This window comes from Euprymna scolopes, chromosome 7, assembly GCF_053919585.1.
Source record: "Euprymna scolopes isolate OS-2025 chromosome 7, ASM5391958v1, whole genome shotgun sequence".
In the NCBI taxonomy this organism is placed as follows: Eukaryota; Metazoa; Mollusca; class Cephalopoda; order Sepiida; family Sepiolidae; genus Euprymna; species Euprymna scolopes.
In genome coordinates, this window is record NC_136488.1 from 144,103,687 (window position 1) to 144,129,131 (window position 25,445).

At 30.6% G+C, this 25,445-nt stretch overlaps 1 protein-coding gene and 1 pseudogene across 8 annotated transcripts in view; one reads left to right on the forward strand and one right to left on the reverse strand.

Annotated features, from left to right (window-relative positions):
- LOC145280020 (AP-3 complex subunit delta-1-like) overlaps nucleotides 1-25,445 on the forward strand; it is a 388,277-nt gene that overhangs the window by 193,527 nt on the left and 169,305 nt on the right. For all 8 annotated transcript variants that reach the window (XM_080131661.1, XM_080131662.1, XM_080131663.1 and 5 more), the window contains one exon: nucleotides 4,128-4,223. In XM_080131661.1, the coding sequence (XP_079987787.1) occupies nucleotides 4,128-4,223 (96 nt within the window). The remainder of the gene's footprint in view (nucleotides 1-4,127; nucleotides 4,224-25,445) is intronic.
- On the reverse strand, nucleotides 3,888-4,005 carry LOC145280420 (5S ribosomal RNA; annotated as a pseudogene).

Consider the following 25,445-nt stretch of genomic DNA (forward strand, 5'->3'; position numbering starts at 1 on the left):
ACTGAATTATGAATTTAGGGAGTAAAAAAATAAATTAAAATCGGACAAATAATTAAAAAAGAATGAAAATGAACAATACATTATTTTAAAAAACGAAAATGAACAATAAATAATTAAAGAAAAAGACAAATGAATGATAATTGATAAAAATATAAACAACGAAAATGAATAATTTTTAAGATGGAAAGCATTTAAATTCAAACAATTAAGATGCAGAAATACTTAAATCAAACTTATAAAAAAACATGCTGGATAATTTGAGATGATGCTTCATAATTTGTGTATTCATTTTTTTTTTTTTTTTTTTTTTTTTTTTTTTTGAGGGAAGGGGGGGACTGTTATCCTAGCCTTCCTAGTTGCTGCTTCACCAGGTTTCGGCCAACTCCTCCTCTGGCCTTCTTCAGGTTGTTTACCACGATGGGATAGGAATGCTGAGTCTTATAACTGTATCACCAGTAATTGCTGCCTTCCATAGTTGTTGTCTTGCCATATTTTGGTCAACTAATCCTCTAGTCTGCTTTGGATAGGATTGAAACCTCAATGTTAACCTGGAACTAAAGAGACTTTAATGCCTCTATCAACTGTCCCACAGGCCACAAAAATAGGTAGATAGTGGGATACTGGGGATATAGTTACAAGACTCAGCATTCCTATCCATCGTGGTTAACAACTTGAAGAAGGCCAGAGGATGAGTTGGCCAAAACGTGGTGCAACAACAACAACTATGAGGATAACAGTCCGTTAAAAAAAAAATGAATTATTTTTCTATTGCATATTCAACATAATGTTTGTTGTATTATCAAGAAAAGGGATTATAAAAAAAATCTCACTTAAAAATTATATGAAAACTGGGTGCATTTTTAATCAAAAATGGGAGGAATGTTGTGAATCAAGTCCACATTTAAAAAAATATAAAACTAGTGTTTTCATGGCAAAAAAATAAAAATAAATCCTTCCTTTTAATAGCACGTTGACAAATGTAAAATAATTTATTTTTCAGAAAAAAACACATTTACTTTTGGACCAGCTTTATAAATCCCTCAACAATTTCTTTGATAATTGAAACAGAAAATGACCACCCTTCATAATAGTCCATACTATGGCTGTTATTTACTTTATTCTGTGACGTTAGCAAGTCACATGACTTTAAGTGACTAAACTCCCTATTTATGATTATCGTGGTTCTGACCCACCCCTTACACCATTATCCACCATTTTTAGCCTAACAGCTATTAAAAAAAAAATTCATGATCGATTAGTTTTGGAGTCTGCTCCTTACAAACATATATATTATATTAGCATTCTTTCAAGAATTGTTATTTTTAATAATGTTTGCTTAATTGAAAAAACGTTGCTTAAATACACACAGTATTTAGGCAACATTTTTTTTCAATTAAGCAAACATTATTAAAAATAACAATTCTTGAAAGAATGCTAATATCTTAGTAAAAAATAAAGGACATCATAACAAACTTTGTATTTTGGATTCTTTGGACTACTATTCTCCTCTTTTGTGTTATTCTCACAATGTTTTTACTGATGTAACCTTTAATTTTCAAGTGTATCTTGTCAAACTCTGAAGTGTTTTTGTTGAACTCTAGTTCTAATCTCAGTACGGATGATACTAGTAATGCAATTGCAAATTACTTAAGACTTTTACCTGGTCATGACTGACAAAAATTCTGTACAGATTTCCTAGTTCAGCAGAAAGATTCCAGAGTTCAACAAGATACATCTGAAGAATCTAGAAGGTTACATCGGCTGAAACCTTGTGAGAATAACACAAGATGAGAGCAGTTGTCCGAATAATTGGAATTATACAAATTATCCTCATCTCAAAAGTTCAGAAGCCTAATATCATAAGATATTCAAATGGGGCATTTTATGTCCTCCTTATGTTATCTTAAAATACTCAAAATTGAAATATGTTTGATTTGCATGAAATTTGAACCGCAGACATTAGAGTAATTAAGAAAGATTCCCCAAATTTCAAGACTGAATATTTTAAGAGGTTGTAATGTTGTATACAGTGTTCAGTTTTGAAATTTCAGATTTGCATAAAATTTCAACATCCTATGTTAGAATTTGTATTATTCGAATTGCCCTTATCGTTGATGTTATTACATTTTGCACAATGTAATTTTTCTTTAACTGAATCTTGTCAAGTTTGGGAATCTGTATGGAATTTTGAACCGGGGTAAATTGTTCTCGTTTCATCAACCCTGACTGGGTAGAAGTCTTTTCTATGACGTTCTTGGTATCGCTTATAGTATTGGTAAGCATTCAACCTTCAACTTAGAGTTCTGTTGTTTAGAACTGATTATTTATGTAACCTTCAGATGTTTTTGTCGAACTCTGGAATCTGCACAGATTTTTTTTTTTTAATACCTATATAAGAGTAAATGGTAGTTTGCTTGAAGCATTGCTGATAAAGGAATATATGGAAGTTTTAAAAGCCAAAAGCAATGCGGAAAACAAAAATGATACCATTTTGAATCTACTTTTTATCCATTGTGCCATGAGTCCATAACAGAACAAACAAAAAATATGTATTGTTCCATCCGCCTTCCTAAGAAAAAAAGCTGATATTGGATATCATCCTTCTGTACTATTTTCCTCATGAGGGCAAAATTAGACCTTTAGAAGAAATAAAATAATTGCTGTGAAGATTATGAAATGGTGACCATTTGGGAATACTCAGTACCATCTCTGTTCAGGTAAGGGAGTATGTACAAAATGAACACCTTTTCCTTGCACAGTTCTAAGTCGTCCTTGAGCATAGTGTAGCACCTGTTAGCCTCTCTGATATTCTGAAAGGTTATCATAAAGGGGATGAAGTTTCTTAGTGGTGGTAAAGGCGATACATCTAGGAAGAGTGAGAGGCTTTGTTGAAAACCCAAGCCGGATAGGGACCGTTGGTTTGATGTCACAAACATAGCATCCTCTTTCAAATTGTCATGAGCCAACAAGGAAGTAGTCAGGCTCATAAAACTGTCATGAGGATGCTTGTATCAGTGTGAAATTTAGTCTAACCGGAGATAAGAAAACCTAAACTAATGAGCTATGTTTTGATTAGTTCTTTTTAGAAAACAAATGTGGAATGACCTTGTAAATACAATCTGCTGATTAGTTATTCCTTAGACATCACTATACTTTTCTATCTGGTGTTACCTCTCAGTCTGCGAAATGTGGGTGATCCTGCTCGTATGTAATTATGAAAAAGTAATATATAAAAGAACTTGTGACTAACTGAGCTATATGCGTAATTTGAAAAGCTTATCCTCTGTATTTAAAAACAAAATATATCATTTTCCTCTAAAATTCAATTTTCATAACCAAAAAAGAAAAAACTGAAAAAAAGTATAAATTAAGAAAATATTGTTTCTGAATGTTGATGGGTAATTTTGTTTTGTTTGTATTTTATTTAACAATTCTGTTTACCTGTAACAAAATGATGAGGACTTTAGCTTCTGTTATTTTTGTGTTGAGGAAGAGGTTTTTATTATGTATGTCCATATAAATTATTTGATGTTTTTTTTTTTTTTTTTTTTTTTTGAGCAAGTTTACATGATGTTGGTTGTGTCATAAATTTTGCATTCTTCTGAATTTCAGACATTACATAAGCATTTTAATAAAAAAATGTTTATTAAGTTTATAGCAGTAGGTTGAGTTAAATAATGCAAGTTTGGAAATATTTTTGTCTATTATGATGCCTCCATTCAGTCTCAAGAAACAATGGATACCCCCTGTAAGGGTAGCTACATGTGTAATTGTGAGACAAAGGTTGCGCAATCTCCAACTGCACCTTTCTTGAATCAGCACTGCAGGAGTCCAGTGGCAAGGAGAAGTGCTAGATGACTGGAAACAATGCCGAGATAAGCAGAGAGCACATACAGCACCTGGAATTCCCAAATAGTCACCCATTTTAGTACTGACCAGGCTCAATGTTGCTTAACTTCAGTGATCTAATGAGAACCAGTGTGTCAACATAATTATGCTGCCAGCCATTATTATAATAATGACAATCTCCAATTTGTTGTTTTTTTTTTTGTTTTTTTTTCCGAATGTTCCTAATCGAAGTTTAACTTAATTATAAAGCATGTTTTTTTTTCTTCTTTTTTCTCTAGGCAAAATACATTGCAGAATGCTTGGATGAAATAAAACAAGAACTTAGACAGGAAAATATGGCTGTCAAGTCCAATGCTGTTAACAAGTTGACATATGTAAGTATGCTTCTTTTCTACATGGAAAATATCAAAACCATATTTCGTTATTGATATCTAATACCGTTTTGGTTCTATAATCTGAGCAACATCTAAATTACTATGCGAAATATTGTACGAGTTGCTAAAATTTACGTTTTTATATATCTTTTTTTTTTCTCAATCATATCCCTCCCCTCTTCGTGATGGTTAAAAAAATCATTAAAACCTGCGTGTTAGAGTTTTCCATTTGTAGGTTATTAACCTAGAAATTCTTATGATTAAGACCATAAGTAAATGGAATAAAATTATACGTTTTCAAGCGGAGAACATTTTGATCATCTAATTTGGGTTTAAAACAAATTTCAAACTTTTAATCCAATAAATTTAGACATTTTAGCTCTTATTTTAATGCAACTTTTGAGTATAGCAGAATGTTTCTTGTGGTTTAACCTCTTGCTTCTTTTTATTTATTTATTTATTTTTTTTTTTACAAAGGAGTCCCCACTTATCAAGGCCTGGAGGCCACTTGAGGATAAGGGTTAATGAGTGTACAGTGGTCAAGGGAAACATGTCAGTCATCGTTAGTAGTGGAAATTTGGTAAATTGGATTATTTAAGGGGATGGCTCAAGAATTTGTTCACATTGAACTTGAAGACAACCATATTGTAGTCAGTTGGAAAGAAGGAAAATGGAACAGTTCCTCAGGTGTGCAGTTCTAAGAAAGAGGCTTTGTTCATGGAATTTAGGTTTAGGCACAGATAAAGAGTGAGGGAAATTATTGATAGTGATTTCAGATAGACGAGTGTTTTTTTGTGAAAGTCAGGCCGGGGGGAGGTAACCATAGATTGGAGCTCAGACGAGCACTTGCCATGAAAATAATGATAAAGCAGAAACAGGCTTGTGACGTCTCTTAATTTTATTTAGGAATAAAATTTATTTTTATTTTTTTTTTTAACACAGAACAATATTTGTCTTGTATGATTGATGAAACCGATTTAATTATGTAGTTTATATTGAAAAAAGTTATTTAAGACATAGGTTGTGAACCTGTCTCTGCTTTCTCGTTATGTAACATTAAAATTAGAAAAAAAAGTTAGTGGTATCTGATTTTTCACAAAGGATTTCTGTTTTTATATAATTAAACTAAGCCCACACTACTCATCCTTATGCCTAACAGCTATGTTCCAAAGTTCATTATAAAAGATTAGTTTAGCAGTGAATTCTATATATAGAAATATACATATGTATACATAACTCTATATAGCAATTACATAGTTTATTAGGACCCGCCCCCAAGTACATTATAGAACTTACCCTCTCTATATGTAACATGACGTTAACTTTATAGGTTAATATCATTATCATAACTTTTGTACCATTCAAAAGAAGAAATATAAAATCAGTGATTTCAAACTAATTTTCAGCATATGAAAATGAGACTAAAATCATGTTTATATTATCGATACTTTAAAATTACATTTTTATACGCTAACATGTGTATTTAATAAGTCTAACGAAAAATCGACTGATGGTCAGATTTTCACAAAATTTTCCATTTATTAATTTATGATTAAAATACAGGGTTTTTCTGTTTTTTTTTTAATGAGGATAAATTTTTTTTTTTTTTTTTTTACATAAGATCCTCTCATACTTCATTCTATAAAATATGAATAAAATATAATTCATGGAAATTTTAATTATATAAAGCAAAAAAGTCTGAAAAAACATCTATTTTTTTATTTATTTTTTTATTTGTGGTACCATATTTTGGTAAGTTTACCATGATTTTGTAAATAAAAAGTGAAAATAAATGTAATATTTTAATATATACTATAATCTGTTAAATTACAAAAAAAAAATTGTTCTTGGAAATAATTAATTTTTAAGTGATTTAAATGATTTCCAACCATTTCCTCATTTCGTAAATTATGTTCACACATCGATATTTGTAAATAGTTTCTAATTTTTCATAATATTTTTATATAACATTGTCTTATCAATCATAAAAAACACATATCAAGTGCAATTTCATAATTTGTGATTGTAAAAAGATGTTTTATTTATGATTGATGACTCACATTTACTAGGATTTGACTACGACAAATGCGTGGGAGCAGTATAAAACATTGGCTGTTCAAAAATTCCAAAACTTGGAAAATATTTGGGAATTTTTTCCCAAACTTATCACATTTAAAAAAAAATTTCTCAAAAAAAATTGTTGAAAACTGATAATTTTTGCTATGAGTGTAATATTTGTTCTGGTACTGCACTTTGACTATTCAGTAAAGTAGAAGTCCTAAACTGAGGCAATTTTTTTTTTTCACTCCAGAGTAGACCCATTATGAGTGTTGGATTTTCCCACATTAAAAAACTAACCTTGTGTCTAACTTTGCTTTCGTTAAAGTGGGGGCAAGTAATTCGAAACAACAACAATATAAGAAAAGTAGTTTTTCACATCTGACCATCCATAGATATTTATAATATGACACCAGAATTCTAATTTATATATATATATATATATATATATATATATAAAAGTAGTAGCGTTCAGGTGTCTATGTGTACAACCAACTATTCTACTGCCCACACCACTGGACCGATCATGACCAAACCTGGCACGATGATGGTCTCCGATCTAGAGATGGTGCACACCATTTTTCAAGGTCAAAGCTTAAGGTCATATTTAGTGTGGTTCTTCATAAACACCTAGGAATTGTGCACACCAATTGTCACCACCTTGAGGGCTACCACCACGGCGCTGATCAATTTCTTTGTGAATTTGAATCCGATCATTCTCCTCCACCTCCATCGCCTCAACCAATTAAACAAATTTTAACCATTGTAATTCTTTGTAATTATTTCAAGTTTTATGTGTAACAATATAACTGTCAACTTTGATATAATCTATTTGCTTTAAAGTTCATAGTTGGATTTCAGTCACTTCGGAAGGTATTTAAAAAATTTTAAACACCTTAAGAAATAGTTGCTCTTACAACATCTACTTACTGCAAGGCTGTCTGCGAAACGGGTACCTGAGCATATAGCAAAGTCCCATGCGAAGCACGGGTATCTTTGCTAGTATTAAATAAGCAAGTTCTTGGCGTACAAAAAAAGGGGAGATTTTTATACTTATTTTTCAAGATAAAGATGCATGTTTTTCTCAAATTTATTTCTTACTTTTTAAATAAACTATTTTGTTTGCTATAAATATAATTTCATTTTTGGGAAATTTAAAAACCTAATGCAAACAGTTCTTGGGAAGTTTCTATAGTATATTATATACGTTGTATATGAGTAAGGCTACCCGGTATTTCTCAGGTTGGTGGAGATGGCAGTGTGTGCAACAATATAACAAGGAGTAAGAGGTGATTTTTGTGGGTGCATTCATTTTCAAAGCATGGGTTCTGCCATCGTTCCTCCCTTCAAAAGTAAATCAAACCTGGCTTGTCATACTCCTGCTCATGTCTAATATGTGTTCTAAATTTCATACAGAATTTGACAAGCAATTCTTAAAATTCCTGGTTACATTTATTGTCAAGGGGGAGAAATGTTTAAATTTAACCCCCCCCCCCCAGTTCAAAAATTATTTTACAAATAAATAGTTTGAAAAAGAATGCATAGTTTATTGCAAAATTTCAACCTCTTGCCAATTGTCTTGTTTAGATACCCCCCTTCCACCACTATCCATGCAAAAAAAAAAAAAAAAAATTAGAATGGAGTGAAGATTCTAAGTTTTATTTTTCATAAATTTGTCATCATGGTCACTGTTTTGAGTTAAAAGTTGAAAATGATACAAAAGGTTGCATTTCAACAGTTAACTCATAAAATAAGAGAATGATTGAGTCATGAATTGACCTACTTATTATAATAATGGTATTATCCAATGAGATGTGGAATAATCATCACATTAGAGAAAGAGAAAAAAATGCTAAATACAAAAAAAAAAAAAAAAAAAAAATGAAACAGAAATGAACAGAAACTACAACTTTATTTTAGCGATACTGCCTAACTTTGCCATTTACTCCGAACCATTATTTTTGTGTGTGTGTATATATATATATATATATATATATATATATATATATATATATATTGAAATTGGTATCAAAAATATGAATATACGATGTATTTGTATGTAGTGTGATGTACAGAAGTAAAACAAGACCAGTGAGAGTTAAGGATATGTGTTACTTGGAGGGAAATGATATGTGATGTAAGAGGGGCTTAAATATGATTAGGAAAGATGTGGTCAGAACAGAAGACTTCAGTGGTATGGTCACATTAAAAGAATAGATGAAAGGTTTGCATTAAATATAGAACAGTTGAGGCAGCAGAGAAAGCTCAAATAAAACATGGAAGTGGTAAGGATGGATTTGAGAGAAAGGAGAATAAAGACCTGACCAGAGATAGGTTAGTTTCAAAATCTGTCCAACATGTACGAGCATGTAAAATAGACGTTAAACTAATTATGGTTTTTCTTTATTCAAATTTTTAAAAATAAAATCTGAAATAAGAGGTAAGAGAAGAATTCTAACATAGGCAATGACTTTTGGTTATAGACACACACATAATCTCTATTATAATAAGATATAACAGTTATCTATAAATCACTGACAATGCAACACTCTTGACTATTGAAACTTGAATCTACTATGCTTACAAGAGATCATGACTAAGTAAAAATCAAATTACATAAGAGATGCAGTTTTTCAAGTAAAATTTTAATACCAAATATTAAAAAAAAAAAAAAAAAAAAAAAAAAACTTTCATTCTAAAATTAAACTTTTTTTTCTAAGGTTTAAAAAAAATAATTACAGATATTACAGATATAAGTTTTCATTCTTGTTTGGTGGTTCATTTGAAAATGGACACCTGCACCACAAATACATCCAGTATAAATTTTTATCCACCAATATGAAATCATCGGTAAAATTTTGAGGTTACAAAAATTTTTTACAGAATAACGAACTGACTTTGCTTGTTTGTTACTTTAAATATGCGAAACCTCAATTAAAAATAATAAACGTTTCATTCATAACTTTGTTATAAACATGAAACAAATCTTTCTCAATCATTCAAATAGCTATCTAAACACTAAAATTTTTGAATTTCAATAATTTTTATGTCTTTAAATGTGATCACAAAGAAAGATTAATTTGTCTTTTCACTTGCAATTTAGAAATAGATCACAAACTTGTTGAAAATCAAGTTGACCTCTCTAAGGAAACATTTGAACACAAATACTAAATGTTTGTCCCGAAAATAAAACAATATTGCAAAACAAAACTATTGGTTGTATTAAAATCAAAACAATCAGATTAAAAACAAACAAACAAAAACATAAATAAAATCATCTTTTTCACAATCAATATGCAAATTAGTTAACCTTATGACTGATATTGCATATAAGCAGTATATAAAAAAAAAGATGGCACATCTATTGGGCAAATTTAAATTAACTTGAAACAGGATATTTTGATTTATCCGTTTTAGTGTGAAGTAGACCCAACTTTCATATATATTTACTTAGAAAAGTATCTCCAAAGTTTTCGAATGGAGGGGGGTATTATTGCTGACTTTTTTTAGGGCTATGTGGACCAAAGTCAAAAATATAAATTAACTAAGAAACAATGGTTTATTAACTATAAAACAGTTAATAAACCATTTATTTCCAAAGTCTGAATAATTGCAGAACTGTTAAAGAATTAACATTTGAAAATTCTTTTCAATTCTGCCATTATTCATTCGTATTAAATTTAGAAACATGAAATTGGTGCATTTCTGACATGATACTATGGGAGGAAAAAGGGATCCGTTACTATTGTAGTGATTTATCAACTTGATTAAGTAAAACCCAAACTTGTCTCAGACGCAGTTGCAGAAGAACGGCTGGCAGCGGAGAATTAAGATGAAAAAAAAAAAAATGACATGGTATACCCATACAAGAAGACATGTTTAATGCCGTTTTGCTTTTTAATGAAACTGGTGCTCCAAAACCCGATTCTCTTTAATCTTTTTTTCTGAAAAAAAAAAAAAAATCGCCACCTTATTTTCACATTTCCATTTAAAAAAATTTTTCCTGAATATTTTTTTGTGTCAGGATCAAGACCTTGTTGGACTGGATCTGGCCCGTTGGCTGTACTTTGTAGGTCTCTGACTTACATAACAATGAAATTCTTAAATCATATACCTTAACCACAGAACAGTTGTTTTATTAGCTGATACAAGAAGTCTTTTTTTCTACTGATAATTTTGATCAATAATGTGTATTTGATATATGAAAGGAAGGTGACGGGTTGTATAGTAAGTAAAAACATGTCAGCTTTGAAAATATAAAGGTAGCTGAAATTCTTTATATAATAGAAAACCAATTTGTCACAGCTGCCTAACTTATGAGTTGATTAAACTGTTATCAATTCAAATTCAAACATAAACTCAACTGTTCTAGAAAGCCCACTCTTCAAACATACTGTACTTTTGTTTTAAATATCTTCCTCTCTCTCTCTCTCTCTCTCTCTCTCTCTCTCTATATATATATATATATATATATATATATATATATATATTCTCTACTAGTTGAAGTACCTGTTAATATCGAGTAAGCTGTGTATATAGAGCCCATCTGTGACACACAATACCATGTAGCTGCTTTGCCGTGAACTATAACAGGGTTGTGTCACGTCCAATGTTAATAAATTCTTGTTGAGATATCCTTTTAAAGAATCGAATTCTGCCCAGTTTAAACCATTGTCATCAATCTTCATGGTGTTCAAACTCCTTACCCTCTATTTTTTTAATTTTTTTTATTTATTTAATAAGCAGTGATCCATTAGTATAGAACAAGATAGTCTCTCACCCGTTTGTTTGCCCTGTTGTTTAAAAAAATTTTGTTTTCAATTTATTTCATCTAGTTTCATATCTAATCCGTTCAACGGTTTTTGTTTTGATTATTAATATCATAGAAAGGATTGCAAGAGCTAACAGTCCCATAGTCTCATTATTTACATAGTTTATTATTTTTAATTGAGGTTTCGCATATTTAAAGTAACAAACAAGCAAAGTCAGTTCGTTGTAAAAATTATTGTAACCGCAAAACCTCACCGATTTTATATTGGTGAATAAAAACTTATACTGGATGTATTTGTGGTGCAGGTGTCCATTTTCAAATGAACCACCAAACAAGAATGAAAACTTATAGTATAACATTATTACAAAGATTCAAATTTTCAGATTTGCTTTAGTTATTTTGTTTTATGGCATATCAAACTTTTTTATGCTTCAAGTTAATACCTTCAAATCTTTTGATTTGTTTTGTAAGCATATATTTTTCTAAATACAATTTGTGAATATTGTTTCTATTTAATTCATAGATGACACATACTCTCCGAAGCTCATAAAGTATCGCCTTCCTCGGTGCCATCAATGACACTAAAGATATGTGAATGAAATAAAATTAAACAGTTTTTCCAATTCCATTGTTAGTAGCTTCCCTCGTCTCCATTTTTGTGTTGTGATTGTGCTCAATTAAACATTTAACCTACTTATACAATATTTCCATAGCATGGTTTATAATCTGTGTATTAATAACACTAATTTGGTGAGTAAATTGATAAGATTCCAGCCTGTGAAGATGTAATTCAGGGTTTAATTTCTGTCTGAGGCTGCAAGGTTTTTTTTTTTTTTTTTTAAATATTTATTTTTATTAAATAGCGACCTACCTTTTACTTTGACAGGCTAAGAGGAGGGAAAAGTAACTGATTGACTTTTTACAAAAAAGGACATAAACATTATTTATAAACTATAACTCTTTTTTTCTTTTTTTTTTTTTTTTTTTTTTTTTTTTTTTTGCGAGCAAAGAAATCCTATTTCAGTCACATAAATTATTAATGAAACCAAGACTTTCAGCTAACACTGAATAGGGAAATTTAGGAAAACTCGTCTCCGGAAAACTTGTACCCGGAAAACTCGACCTCTTTTACTAGGTAGGAAAACTGGTCCCTTATTGAATAAATATCGGTTGAAAACATTTTATGACCGTTCTTGAAGCAGATATTATTTTTAAGAGAATACACATCCCATAATATTTTTTAAAAAATTCTTTTACTTGTTTACTGTTGTTTTAAAAAAATTAAATTAATTTTTCTAAGCTTTCGTTTTCTACCTAACTTTGAAAGTTTTTGGTCTTTCAACTTATTTTAAAGATTTTATTTAGTTAAAAAAACAAAAACAAAACGTAATGTCGAGTGTTACTTATGAACAAAAAATGTCCGACATAAGAGGATCACGTCTTAGGAGGATAATTGCTCAAAAATAGAAAGTTAAAGAAAATATTAAGGTCGATATAGTTTTAAAACGAGCCTCCCTCCAAAAGAAAATAAATTTGTATATTTTTAGGTAATAATGCACATCCCATAATATTTTAAAAACTATTTTTACATGTTGTTTTAAAAATTTTTCTAAGTTTTCGTTTTCCACCTAGCTTTGTAATTTTTGGTGTTTAAACTTATTTTAAAGAGTTTATTTAGTTAAAAAGAAATAACAAGTAATGTTGCACTTGACATTACTTAGTAAATAATTTTTAACAAAAAATGTTCGAAAATTAAAGAAAATATTGAGGTAGATACAGTTTTAAAACGAGCCTCCCCACCTCCAAAAGAAAATAAACTTGTATATTTTTAAGTACTGCACAAGTGCCCCCAAAATGACTTTTAAACGATACCCTCCCCTCCTGGCTTTCGAAATAATAACGTTATTTCAGCGCGGTACCAAAATTACATAAGACCATGTTTTCTTTTTTGTTTTGTAATAATACAAGAATTATTTAAACTGAATTAATTCTTCTAAATAAAATAATTGCTTTCTTTGATAATACGTGCTTTCTTTCTTTGTTTCGTAATGACACAAAAAGTGTTAAAACTAGAGTATTTTTTAAATAAATATTTGTTTTTGTTTTTCGTATCTTGACTCCTGATCAAGTTTATTTTTTAAGCAAGAGTTAAAAATAATTTTAAAAAATATTAATGGGGGTGCATAGTCTCTTTTAAAAACAATATCTCCTTCAACAACGGTAATAGAATGTGTTTTCAATCGATATTTATACAATAAGGGACCAGTTTTCCTACCTAGCAAAAACGGGGGGGATTTTTCCGGGTACAGGTTTTCCGGAGATGAGTTTCCCAGACGAGTTTTTCGGGCACCGAATAGGGGCATTGATTAGATCATAAATATAATTTTAAAAAATTACATCTTGCAATAGAGCATGTATTCTTCAAAGCTGTAAGAACAAGGGAGCAGATTCTTTGTAATAAGTTGTTATAGACTCTACAAAAATACAAGAAACAACAGTTAATACTGAACAGTTTATTTGCAGTACTAATGTACATAACGCACACAGGTTCAGTGCGTTCATTCACTACTGATAGTGGCCATTTTCTTTTGTTTGCTTGTTCCCAATGTCCTAGGCTTTATTTAGCTATGCAAACGAAAGGAGATCATTCCGGTTCTTCTTCGTTATTGTAGTGAAAATTTGAAATATCGAATTTCAAGTGAAATCAATGGTATCTACTAAATTGTCATGTCGCAGTAATGAAAATATCCAAAAATTATGAAAAACGATTCGGTAAAAAATTAATTATTAATGAAAAGGTTTCAAAGACAATTGGCGTAAATTAAGTTTTGCTAAATTGGTCCAAGATTTTCAGTTTTCAGAAAATATTTACCTCCCTTTTCTTACAATTAGAACTCTCTAGTCTCTTTTTGCAAAACTCAATTTCTGCTAATTGTCTTTGAAAACTATTTTCATTAATAATTAATTTTTTACCTTATTGCTTTTCGTAATTTTTGGATATGGTCATTACTGTGACATGACAATTAAATATGAGAGATATCATTGGTTTTACTTAAAACTCAACATTTGGAATTTCACTACAGTAATGGAGAACCATTATTCCTTAATTACATGAGTTATTTGTTTTGTTCTTGCATTTGCTTCTCTTGCACCCCACCCCTTCCTCATGCAATTAAAGTTCTCTGAAAAGTGAATAGTTTTCTTGGATCTGCTCTGTTATGTGGAAATGACCTTGATAAAACTTTTGAAGAGATGTGGTATTGGAGATTATGCATGGTCGTGTAAGAGTTGGATTAGCATTATTACTAATAGCCTGTGTGGGCTTGGGCAGTGCACTTTGAGTATGCACTGTTGTGAGTTTGTTTTTTGTTTTTGTTTTTCTAGAAAAGAAGCATTAGAATTTTATTCTATGGAAGACCATTTAATAAATTATTTTGCTGAGATTATACTTCGATGCAACTTATATATAGATAGAGAGAGAGAGATATGAGAAAATGTTTGTACATATACTTATTTTTTATATTTCAAACCTTCCAAGGTGAAAGCTTGATGATTGCTAACAATTAACAGAGCATATATAAATGAATAAAATTTCAGTGACCAAGTTGTTTTTTTTTTCATTATCCTGTTCATTTTTTCCAAATTCAAAAACTTTGGTACATTTTTAAGGAACCGTTTCATGCATAGACAAGCAATCCAAATTAATGTCAGTTCCAGATCTTTCAACCATGTGCTCTTCAAAAATCCAAAGTTTGCCTCCAGAAGAATATAAGGCAACAAAAACGAAAAGCAACTAACATTGAATCCAAGGAAAAACATGAAAGTTACTAACCTATTAAGGCAGTCGGGTACGATTTCTGAAGAGTACATGTGTGAAAGATCCAAAATTGACATTAATTTTGGTTGTTCCTGTATGAACAAAGCAATTCTGTAAAAATGTTCTAAAGTTTTTGGATTTGGAAAAGGTGAACAGAATATATAAAAACTAGGTTACTGGAATTTAGCTTAATTCTGTGATATATATATATATATATATATATTTACATTTAGTTATTTCTATTTATTTTTGACTTTTATTCCGTTAGGTTCGAAAGAATATGATCAGTAATAAATTGATAAAAAAACAAAAGAAGTTTCCTTGGGATTTTACTGGGTATGGGACCTATTCTACTAAACAAATTTCTTTCTTCATATTACAAATCTCTTCATTGATTTACAGTTACAAATAAAGAAACGAAATAAAACAAAATATTGGCAATTCTTGACTCCGGCTTAAAAACCAATTTTAAGATTAGAATATGAAATATGTAATTCAATTCTGTTGTTACATAACATACCTAAAATATAAGAACTTAATTTTTATTTGTTAAAATCTGATTGAATTTCATTAGTTAATAACAAAATTAATTTTAAACAAAGCACTATTATATTAAAAACATTAAAACGAACTTGAGTTTTGCATTGTCAAATTTAATTTCTCTATTTATTGCCTCTCGACAAGGACAAAGCTGCAATATTGATTTTTATGTGGGTGTATCCAGTTCTTCAAAAAGTGGTGCTGTTGATGTAAATAAAAATTTAAATTGACTCAATCAAGAAAGATTTATTTTATGTATCAGTTGAATAATGATTTAACTATTTATGAATCTGAGAATTATTAAGCAGCAGCAGCAAAAAAAAAAAAAAAAAATTAAAATAAACTGAGGAGTAAATCAATTTTAATGAGTAAATTTTTGTTTCCCTTAAAAAAAATGAAATATATTTATAGAATAAAATAGCATGCGCTTTTTTTTTTTTTTTTTTTTTTAAATAAAAAAAAAAAGATGTATATCTAAAATAAATTTCTGTTGCAATTAGATTTTAGTTTTATTTTTTCACATATTTTGCATTCTAGAATTTTTAGGTTTTTTAATATTGGTACTTTATTTACAACAGTATGTTATGCTTTAAGCCTTTTTTTTTGTTGATGCTATTGTTTTTACAGATTAATAAATAAGTGATTATTATATGTGTAGGGCTAGGAATAAGCAAAGAATTTCGTTTTAAACTTTATTACATTATTTGCTGATTTTCAACTCTGTGGATGAAATAATTACTTGTTTAGTAATATTTCTTCTCTTCTCTATATAAATAAAATGAACTCCTTTTTTTCCCTCTGTGTGTGACCTTAATAGGATTAAAAATCAAGACATTTCATGCGAATGTATTATGCACGGACTACAGCACGATATCTCTGGTGTGTTATAGGCCTATTACCTATCCACTTCCTTGATAATCTTAGATCCCTATATTTTTTCTGCTGAGAGTTTATGGCCAAAATCTGTTACAATCAAGTGGTAAAATCTTTTCTCTCTATTAGATTCATACTCCCTCCGCGACCACTTAACACTGTTGCGGATACGTCCACTGGGGAATTTACGAGAAAACACAGGTTTGAGTTCTTAGTTGCTTACAAAAAATGGATTGGCATTTTACCATCGGATGAAACTCAACTTTCGATTACAGCTATTCTATGGGTTACTTAAGCCATTTTTATATTTGTTTTTATTTTATTTTTTTTTCCTTTTTCTTTCCCCCCTTTTTTTTTCCTTTTTGGTTGGGGGGGGGGCGAGTCGAGGGGTTACTTAAACGAAACGAAGTAACCTTGGATTCCAGGTTTTAGAACAAACTCTACCAGTCAACCGCGAGCGTTCTTCACATGTTAAAACGATTACTCAATTTAATATTTTATTTCGTGTATTTTTCCTTCTATTATGTTTGCAGTGATTTCTTATGTGATAGTAAGGGGGGAGGGGAGAGCTGACTTATTTTCGGATTACTTATTCATTTTTTATTTCTATACATTGAATTTCTGGGAGTTTCATTAGCTTAATTACTACTTCGCTATCGATATGGAATCAGACGACATTCTAATTGGTAAAAAGCGACCACAAAGAAAACAATGCAAAAAAGAAAACAAAACTAAACACAAGTTTCTTGGGGTTTCCCCCCCCCCATTTGTATTCTTTCAAGTTCGTTTTTTTTTTTTTTTTTCTGTAGTCTGCGGCTGACACCGATGATTGCCGGTCTCGCACGATCAATGCTTGACAGGAATTCACGTGAATTCAGGTCCAATTATGCAGGACTACCTTCATTTTTTTCCCCTTTTTCTTGGGCCCTAAACACCTACAAATGATTTTTTCCCCCAGTTTTTGCCATTAATCCTTTCAGTTTTACGCGCATAAAACAGACAGATAAAAATAACATTAAACATTTAGGTCCTTTTGCTTGCCAGGGGGTAGGCAAATAAAGTTTCATTTCTTTGCCAGATTGAAAACTAACAGAACAAATTCAACATAAATCATTACCGGTTTATTTCGTTTACAAAATAAAGTCCACTGTTTTCATTTATAGAAAATTTACTCCCGTCATATATTAGCTAAACCAGGAGACGGGCATCTATATATATATATAAAAGCGAAAGTGTGTTCGCTCGCTTTTTCTTGTGTATGTCCGCGAATGATTTGGCTTGCAAAACTAGGTCAGACTTCCTCGCATCTGTTTATTTCGCTTCATAAACATTCATATAACGCCCTTATGAGTTCCTCTCCATCGTGGCCCAGATGGTTAGGTGACTGGCTTTTTTCCCCTTTTGTTTCCACCTTTGCGTCAAGGTTTCAGGGTTCAATCCGACCTTCCAACGAAAACTTTTTTTCTTTTACACTTCTTTTTAACACACACACATACTTCCAAACACCCGGGCAAATTGTTTGGTGAGGAGGGTGGCTAGTCTCCCTGAAGGATTAAAAACAAGACCTTCCAAAGGGCGAATGAACCCTTTTTTGGGGTCAACGGACAACTAGCACCATATGTGTTCGTATGTGTGTGTTGGGGTGGAGAGGGCTCTTGTAAGCCGTGGTGAAGGCAACCTTTCTAGGAGAAGCAAATCTCTGATTTAAAAAACCATAAAGCGGGAGACCAGTACCCGCATTAAGCTGGTCTGCAGTTTAACTTGTTGCTGGCTATCTTACTTTTGCTTGTTGCTGGATCTCAACATTTTGAACTGAGAGAGAGATTTAGCTGTTGTACAAACCTAAGACTGTAACATCATCTGTGTATAGATACTCCCTCAGGCATTTGTCTATTAAAATGGTCCTGTGGCGATGGAAGTCATTTTTGGGCTCATGAACTTTGTGTCTGAGGGAGTGGCACTCGTCTGACAAGACGTTGCAATCATCATATATGTTTTTAATGTTATGGGTCAAGATGATTCATACTCATACAAATATCATTTTATAGTTGATACTTCAATATTGAACTGATCTAGTTAACTATAAAAAAAATAGTGAAATTTCCATCAACTAAACTTGTGATATCTCAAATATTTCAGGCGAACGAAATTTGTATATAAATAAAATTTGAACTTTTATTATTTTTAAAGAAACGATTTATTCTTCCGTAATTATTTGTTCCACATCTTATTGAATTCTGTCACTATTTCAATAAATATGAAATCTCATCTGTAATCATTTTATATGTATCATTAACAGGAAAATAGCACATTTGCTAATGTTTAAAACTAGTTTTTATAACAAGCATGTAACATGTTTTTATATACTTAAGTTTGGCTGTAAAAATTAAACACAAAGACAAAAAAAATGTATATTTTAATTTTCTACTTTTTGCCCTGTCATGTTTGGAAACGTTCATCATTTTTTGATTGCTGGAACTTTTGTTCATGTGTGTGTAGGGACTTGTACTTGATTTCAAGGCCTTATAAGTTATACCCAGCAAAAAAAAAATGGATAAGTGTGAAGTTGCTAAAATAGCAAAGTCATAAAGTGAGAGGTAAAAAAAATGGAAGTTTGGAAATTTTTTTACAAATTCTTATAAGTAATTTGGTGATAGAATTTAAAGAAATATTATGTTTAGCATTGATAAAATATGAAAGATTTGTCTTGGAATATAAAAAATTTGAGATAAACTACTTTAAGTAGATATAGTAGGTACGTGCAAAATGAATGCAGATGCTCAAAATGTATAAACATTTTGACCCCTCCCTTTACTTCAAATTCACCAAAAATCAGGAAATTAACCAATTTTAATGAAATTTTCAGTATTTATGAAATAATGATCATAGAATATAACGAATATATTACTTTTACTTAAATCTTAGTTGGAATGTATTATTTCGGTTTGCATTTATTTGTAGAATGCAGTGCTGGATATAAACAGTTCAGTTAGACTTGAGGCATTCAAGAATTAGCAAATATTAAAAGAACATGCTTGGTTGACAACAGCTTTACTTTCGTTTAAATTATAAACAAAGCATACTTTATTTACTGAACATTTTGTTTTGGAAACTTTAGAAATTTATAAAATGAATGGATTTTTAATATTAAAAAAAAAAAAAAAGTTACAAACTTTTTTTTTTTTTAACGATGTATAATAAACAATTTAAATAAATGGTTCACTTTGGAGATTTATAAAAAGAAAAGGTGGTTATATAAAATATTTATTTACAAGCATAATAAAATTGTTAAAAATATCTTTACAAATCTTTTTATAATAGAAACCAACAAAATATATAAAAAAAATCAAATATAAAAAAAAAACATTGCAGCGGCCCCTATTTACCTCACTTTCCTCAAGAAGGAGAGAGCTAGACACAATATTTTTAATGTATGGAAAATCTATCTCTCCCCAAAAGGTGCACTTTTGAATGAATGAAAATTAAGGTTGCCTGAATCTAGGAGGATTTCTCCTTCACTAGTGGAGAAGAAAGATGGAGTTTAGTATCAGAACAGACACTACACTAGCCAAAAGGTCAAAGACGATTTTTAAAAAGTATTATTTTCTATGTCTTTTAATATTATCCAGTATTTATATCAATATTTTTGAAAAACAATTTAACAATGAGAAATTATTTAATAATTTTTTTAAAAGAAATATAACAATCCTTCATCTTTTTCTTAAAATAAACCTTCTACTACATTAAAAACTGACCTTGTCTTCCCTTGTAGAGAAAGTAAATACCAATATATATATATTTATTTATTTTTATTATAAGTGATACTGTGGTGTTTTTTTCTCACTCCCTGAGTGTTTTAAAGGGATAGGTTATCTACCCTTTGTTTATATTCTAGTCGCCCCCACATGTTTGGGACGTATTTGTAATTAATTTATCTAAATATTTTCTATGTAGATAACTTAGTTTTATGCACATAGAAAATATTTAAGTAAATAAACATTTAAATATTTAAATAATAAATTAATTATATATATATATATAATTTTTTATCAAGTTTTGTAAATAAAATTGTCTTATATTATTTTGTTTGTTTATACATTGTTTTAAAAAGTTAAGTTTTTTGTTTTCTTAATTAAATCTTTCAAGATTATAAAAAAAACGATTTGTAAATAAAATAGTCTTTAAATCACAAAGTGTGCATATTGTTTGTTTACAATTCTGTCAAAAGGTAAAGAAACTGGTGTTAACCCAACATGTGTCCTTTTGATATTTGCTGATTCTTGGGGTGCTGCAAGTCTAATTGATCCATATAAATTTGTGAAGAAATATTTTCTAATAATTAACGCTTAATATTAGTGTAAGAAAGGCGAGAGGAAATCAATTGGAATTATTGTTCTAATACACTTTTTATGTCAATTAAATACAGAAAGAAATAGAAAATCAATAATAGAAAATATACCTGGAAAAAAAAAAAAATATATATATAGCCCCATTAAAAATAAGAAGCTTAGAATAGTAATTTACTATCTTGTAAATCTAGAACAAAATTGGAATTGTACAATGTATTGAAAACTGTCAAAATGCATCTACTAAACAAATTGAAAGGTGAAAAGTACAGTTACTTAATAGTATTTACAAATATAAATGATTATTCAAATATCTAAAATCAAAACCAATAGACTAAAGCATTAGTAAAAAAAATAAGACGGGTGAATTAATGGTCATACAAGTAGAAACAGCTGGTGTCCTACAACTAGCAAGTTTTGTTTTTCAATCTGTTCATTCTTTGGAAAAGTTTTGTCTACTATGCAAAACTTATTACGAAGATGCTGCAACAAAAGCAGGATGTAAAGATATAAAACCATCATCATCCAAGTTTAGGTTTTAGTAAAAGTATAAAACTTGATACAATAATTTTATTGCGGACTTTTATCCTCATCTTTATTAGTTGTTGTTTCACGACATTTCAGCCAACTATTCCTCTGGCCTTCGTCAAGTGGTAACCATGACTGATAGGAACTTCGAATCTCCTAACTGCATTCTCAGCAATCGCTTCCATCTGTAGTTGTTGTCGTCTCACCATGACTACAGATGGCAGCGATTGCTGAGAATGCAGTTAGGAGATTCGAAGTTCCTATCAGTCATGGTTACCACCTGACGAAGGCCAGAGGAATAGTTGGCCGAAATGTGAACCAACAAATAATAAAGATGAGGATAATAATCTGCAATAAAATAAATTAATATAAATAATACTCATCTCAATAATGAATTCCAATAAAAAAAATAATAATGATGCAATATATTGCATAATATTGAAGTGTTTATCTAGTGAAACCTTGATCAATGCAATGATCAAATTGATTGAGAAAATGTAATGAAAAGGTCATGTATTTGTGAAAAACAGGTAATTATACTTAGGGCTATGACAACAGAATATTTTAAACATTGTTTTGACTCTCGAGTATATATCCAACACAGTTAATCAACCGAGAACCACATTACTCTATATAAAAGCATATAAGCTATCAACGGATACACATTCTAGTCGAAACAATGAAAAGAATATGCTGTTGTCATAGCCCTAATTATAATACCACAGTATAAAGACTTTCTAATATATTAAAGTAATTACAAACAATAAATATTTTGTATCAGGTTTTTGAAAAGTTAAGTGCTATATTAAAATGTATAAATTGTAATCAACATGGTTACTTTCATGATAAATCAAAATCTATTAATAATATTCTGCTTGTTCCCTCCTTTGTTAGTCTGTACGTTACGCTTTGAAAACGGGCAAGTTTTACATTCACATCCTTACATCATTCGTAGACATTTATGCTGATAACACTACTATCTATGGTAGCACATCTAAGACCGTAAATGACCAAGTTCTCTCTGATTCTCTCTCCTCTGATCTTCAGCAAGTGGTACAATGGGGAAAGAGGTGGCTTGTTATTTTTAATGCATCTAAAACCAAGCTTTTATCTTTACATCATCAACGCTCTGATCCCCATCTGGCATCAATTGAAATGAATGGCTCTCGTCATGGGGAGGCTTCATGTTTTGACAAGCTTCTGGGCTTGACCTTTACTCCTGATTTTAAATGGAAAACGTACATTAAATCCGTCGCCAAGGCCGCTGGAAAAATGGTGGGATCTTTTTATCGATCCAGTAGATATCTAACTGCTGATGCAATCTATATAAGAGCCAGGTACGTCCAAGGATGGAGTACTGTTGCCACATCTGGGCAGGAGCTGCTAGAAAGGACTTACCCTGCCTTGATAGAGTTCAAAATAGACTTCGTACCCTTGTGGGGGATGTCCTTTTCTCTTCCCTGCAACCTCTTTCTCACAGGAGAGATGTTGCGAGTTTGTCTCTGATGTATCGTTATTTTCATGATAGGTGCTCGGCTGAGCTCCATTCTATGGTCCCCCATCGCCAAACTTTCACAAGGAACACCCATCTAGCAGAAAAACTATCACTAGTTTCCCTCACTCTTTATCTGTGCCTAAACCTAAGCGTAGATTCCATGAGCAAAGCTTCTTTCTTAGAACTGCACGCCTATGGAATTGTTTTCCGTTTTTCTGCTTTCCAGCTGACTACAATATGGTTGTCTTCAAGTCTAACGTAAACAAGTTTTTGATGAGCTGTTTCGTATAAGTTAACAAATTTACCGAATCTCTATTACTAACGGTCACTATATTGTCCAATTTCTACTGTACACTCTTTAACCCTTATCCTCGAGTGGCCTTTTGGCCTTGATAAGTGGTGATGCCTATGTAAAAAAAAAAAAGTTTTGAAGACTAACAAACGGTTTCAAAAGAGACTAGATTTGTAAAATTTGGCTTTAAAAGGCCAATCTGGCATCTCTGGACAAGAATATAAGAATTTGAAATTATATATGATCATTGTTGTAATGGTGTGAGAAACGGACTCTTAATTTTAACCTGCAGTGGTTCTTCACCAAAGCATGTTCTCAAATGTTGCATAAAAAAGGGAACATTAAAAAGAACTGTGGCAAAAAAAAAAAAAACATTGTCTGCTAAGAGGTGTTGTGAGTAAATTACAGGTTGTCTCTTACAATGTGATTTTATCATATGGATTGAACTATGTAGCACAATATTACTTTCTGAGTATTTATTAGTACTTATTAATTTATCTCCTTTGGGTCAGTTTTATATTTAAAATACAATGGACACTATTTTCATAGAAATGTTCATAAACCTATATTTACATGTTATTGAGAACCCCCCCCCAAAAAAAAAGAAAAAAAAAAACAAACAAATTTTTTGTGGCATCCAGATAAATTTACCTTCATGAAAACATTTTTGTTGAAATATATTTCTCATTCTATGAAATTTCCACGGGTCCTGCTAGTTATCTAATATCTTTTTTGAAAATATTGATATAATAAATCAATACTTGATAATGATTAACAAAACATTTCATATGCTATCTTATTGCTTACTGTTTTAACCCCCCCCCCCAATGCTATTTCTAACAATAAATATCCGTGAGAGATTTTAGTATGACTGAAGGTCAATATTAGTCACCTGTCATCTAAATTGCAGTATATACCTTCTTCTATTTTTAAGAGTCGGGGTCTTTGATATAAAAACGTAAATAGACTTATTTGTTGATCTATGTGTATTATTTTGAATTCTTAATACTACTGTTCTCATCTTGAGTCTTATTTTCACAATGTTTTGGCTAATGTAACCTCTGACCTTTGGGTATATCTTGTTGAACTCCGGAATCTGCATAGAATTTTGAACAAACCCTTTATTTAACCCATGGGGGTAGCATGCTCTCATTTCGAAGTTTTAAGTAATTCGCAATTATATTCTTCATATTGCCTGCACTGAGGATTGAACCTTCAACTTCCAGAAGAGTGTCGCTTATAAAACGTTGTGTGAATAACACTCAAGATGAAAACAGTAGTTCAAACACTCCAAATGATATACATTGTCAATCCTCATCTAAAAAATGTCGAAACCTAATACTAGCTAATCATTAAAAGAAACAATGACAGAAGTCTGTTATTAGACTGCATCTCCATCTGACAAGGTAAGGATGAGCCAAAATTATATCCAGGCTTTACTTCTATGCATTGTATGAAGTGTTCCAGAAGTTCCTATTTACTTGCCTCTCCACGAGGGCAGTTAGACACCAAGGTTAGTTTTTTAGGGGGGGGGGGGAGGAACTAAAATACAAATTGTCTCAGTCGTGAAGGATTTCTCATCCACTAACCGAGAACAAAAAAGTAAAGTGTAGCATCAGAACACTATACTATATGTATTCCAGAAGTTATGAAATGGGAATGTTTGATAATTTACAAACTATTTATCTGATCAGGCTAAAATTTGGCAGCATCAGATCCATAAATCACATCAAAGTTAAAATTCTGTAAAACTTTTGACTGTGAACAAACTTTTCAAGGTGAAAGTCACATAAGATCTGATATTTCATTGGGTATAATATGAGCTAAGTAGCGAGTCTGTGATGAATGGAACTTATTGCCAAAAATATGACTTCAACCTAGATATCTCAAAATTAAATCCATTCTAAGTTAGACTATGACCGATATTTTGACTAAGTTTGGTGACGATTGATCAAGCAATGTGGATACTAGGCTGTATACAAACTCGACTGAAAACATAACTGACAGGTAATAACTGATCTAAATAAATTATCACTTTACATGCCAATTTAAAGTTAATATAGAAAAATAAATAAAATAAGGAAATCAAAAGTAAATGAAGTCAATTCAAAGACACATGAGATGAATGAATTATTTGAAATAGTATTTCAAGGGAGACAAACAGTGTTTTAAACATTTAAAGATATAAAACTCTAATAAGACCTTGTGTAGAATATTGCATTCAGGTTTAGTTTCCAATGTCTAGGCATGGAGATTGGAAGGCATATACAAAGGAGGGTGACAAAACTAATAGAAAGAGTAAAAAATTATGTACAAGGAGAGATTGAAAATTTCAGGATTAACTACTTTACAATAAGAATGAGAAATAATTTAATTGAATGAAACTTTAATGTTTTCAAATATTTTTCCTCCATTTATTGACAAAGCAAATTTTTTAAAAATTGCATTTTTAACCTATTTTATTTTGTTGGCTAATAAGAGTAATAAGGTTGTTGGAAAAAT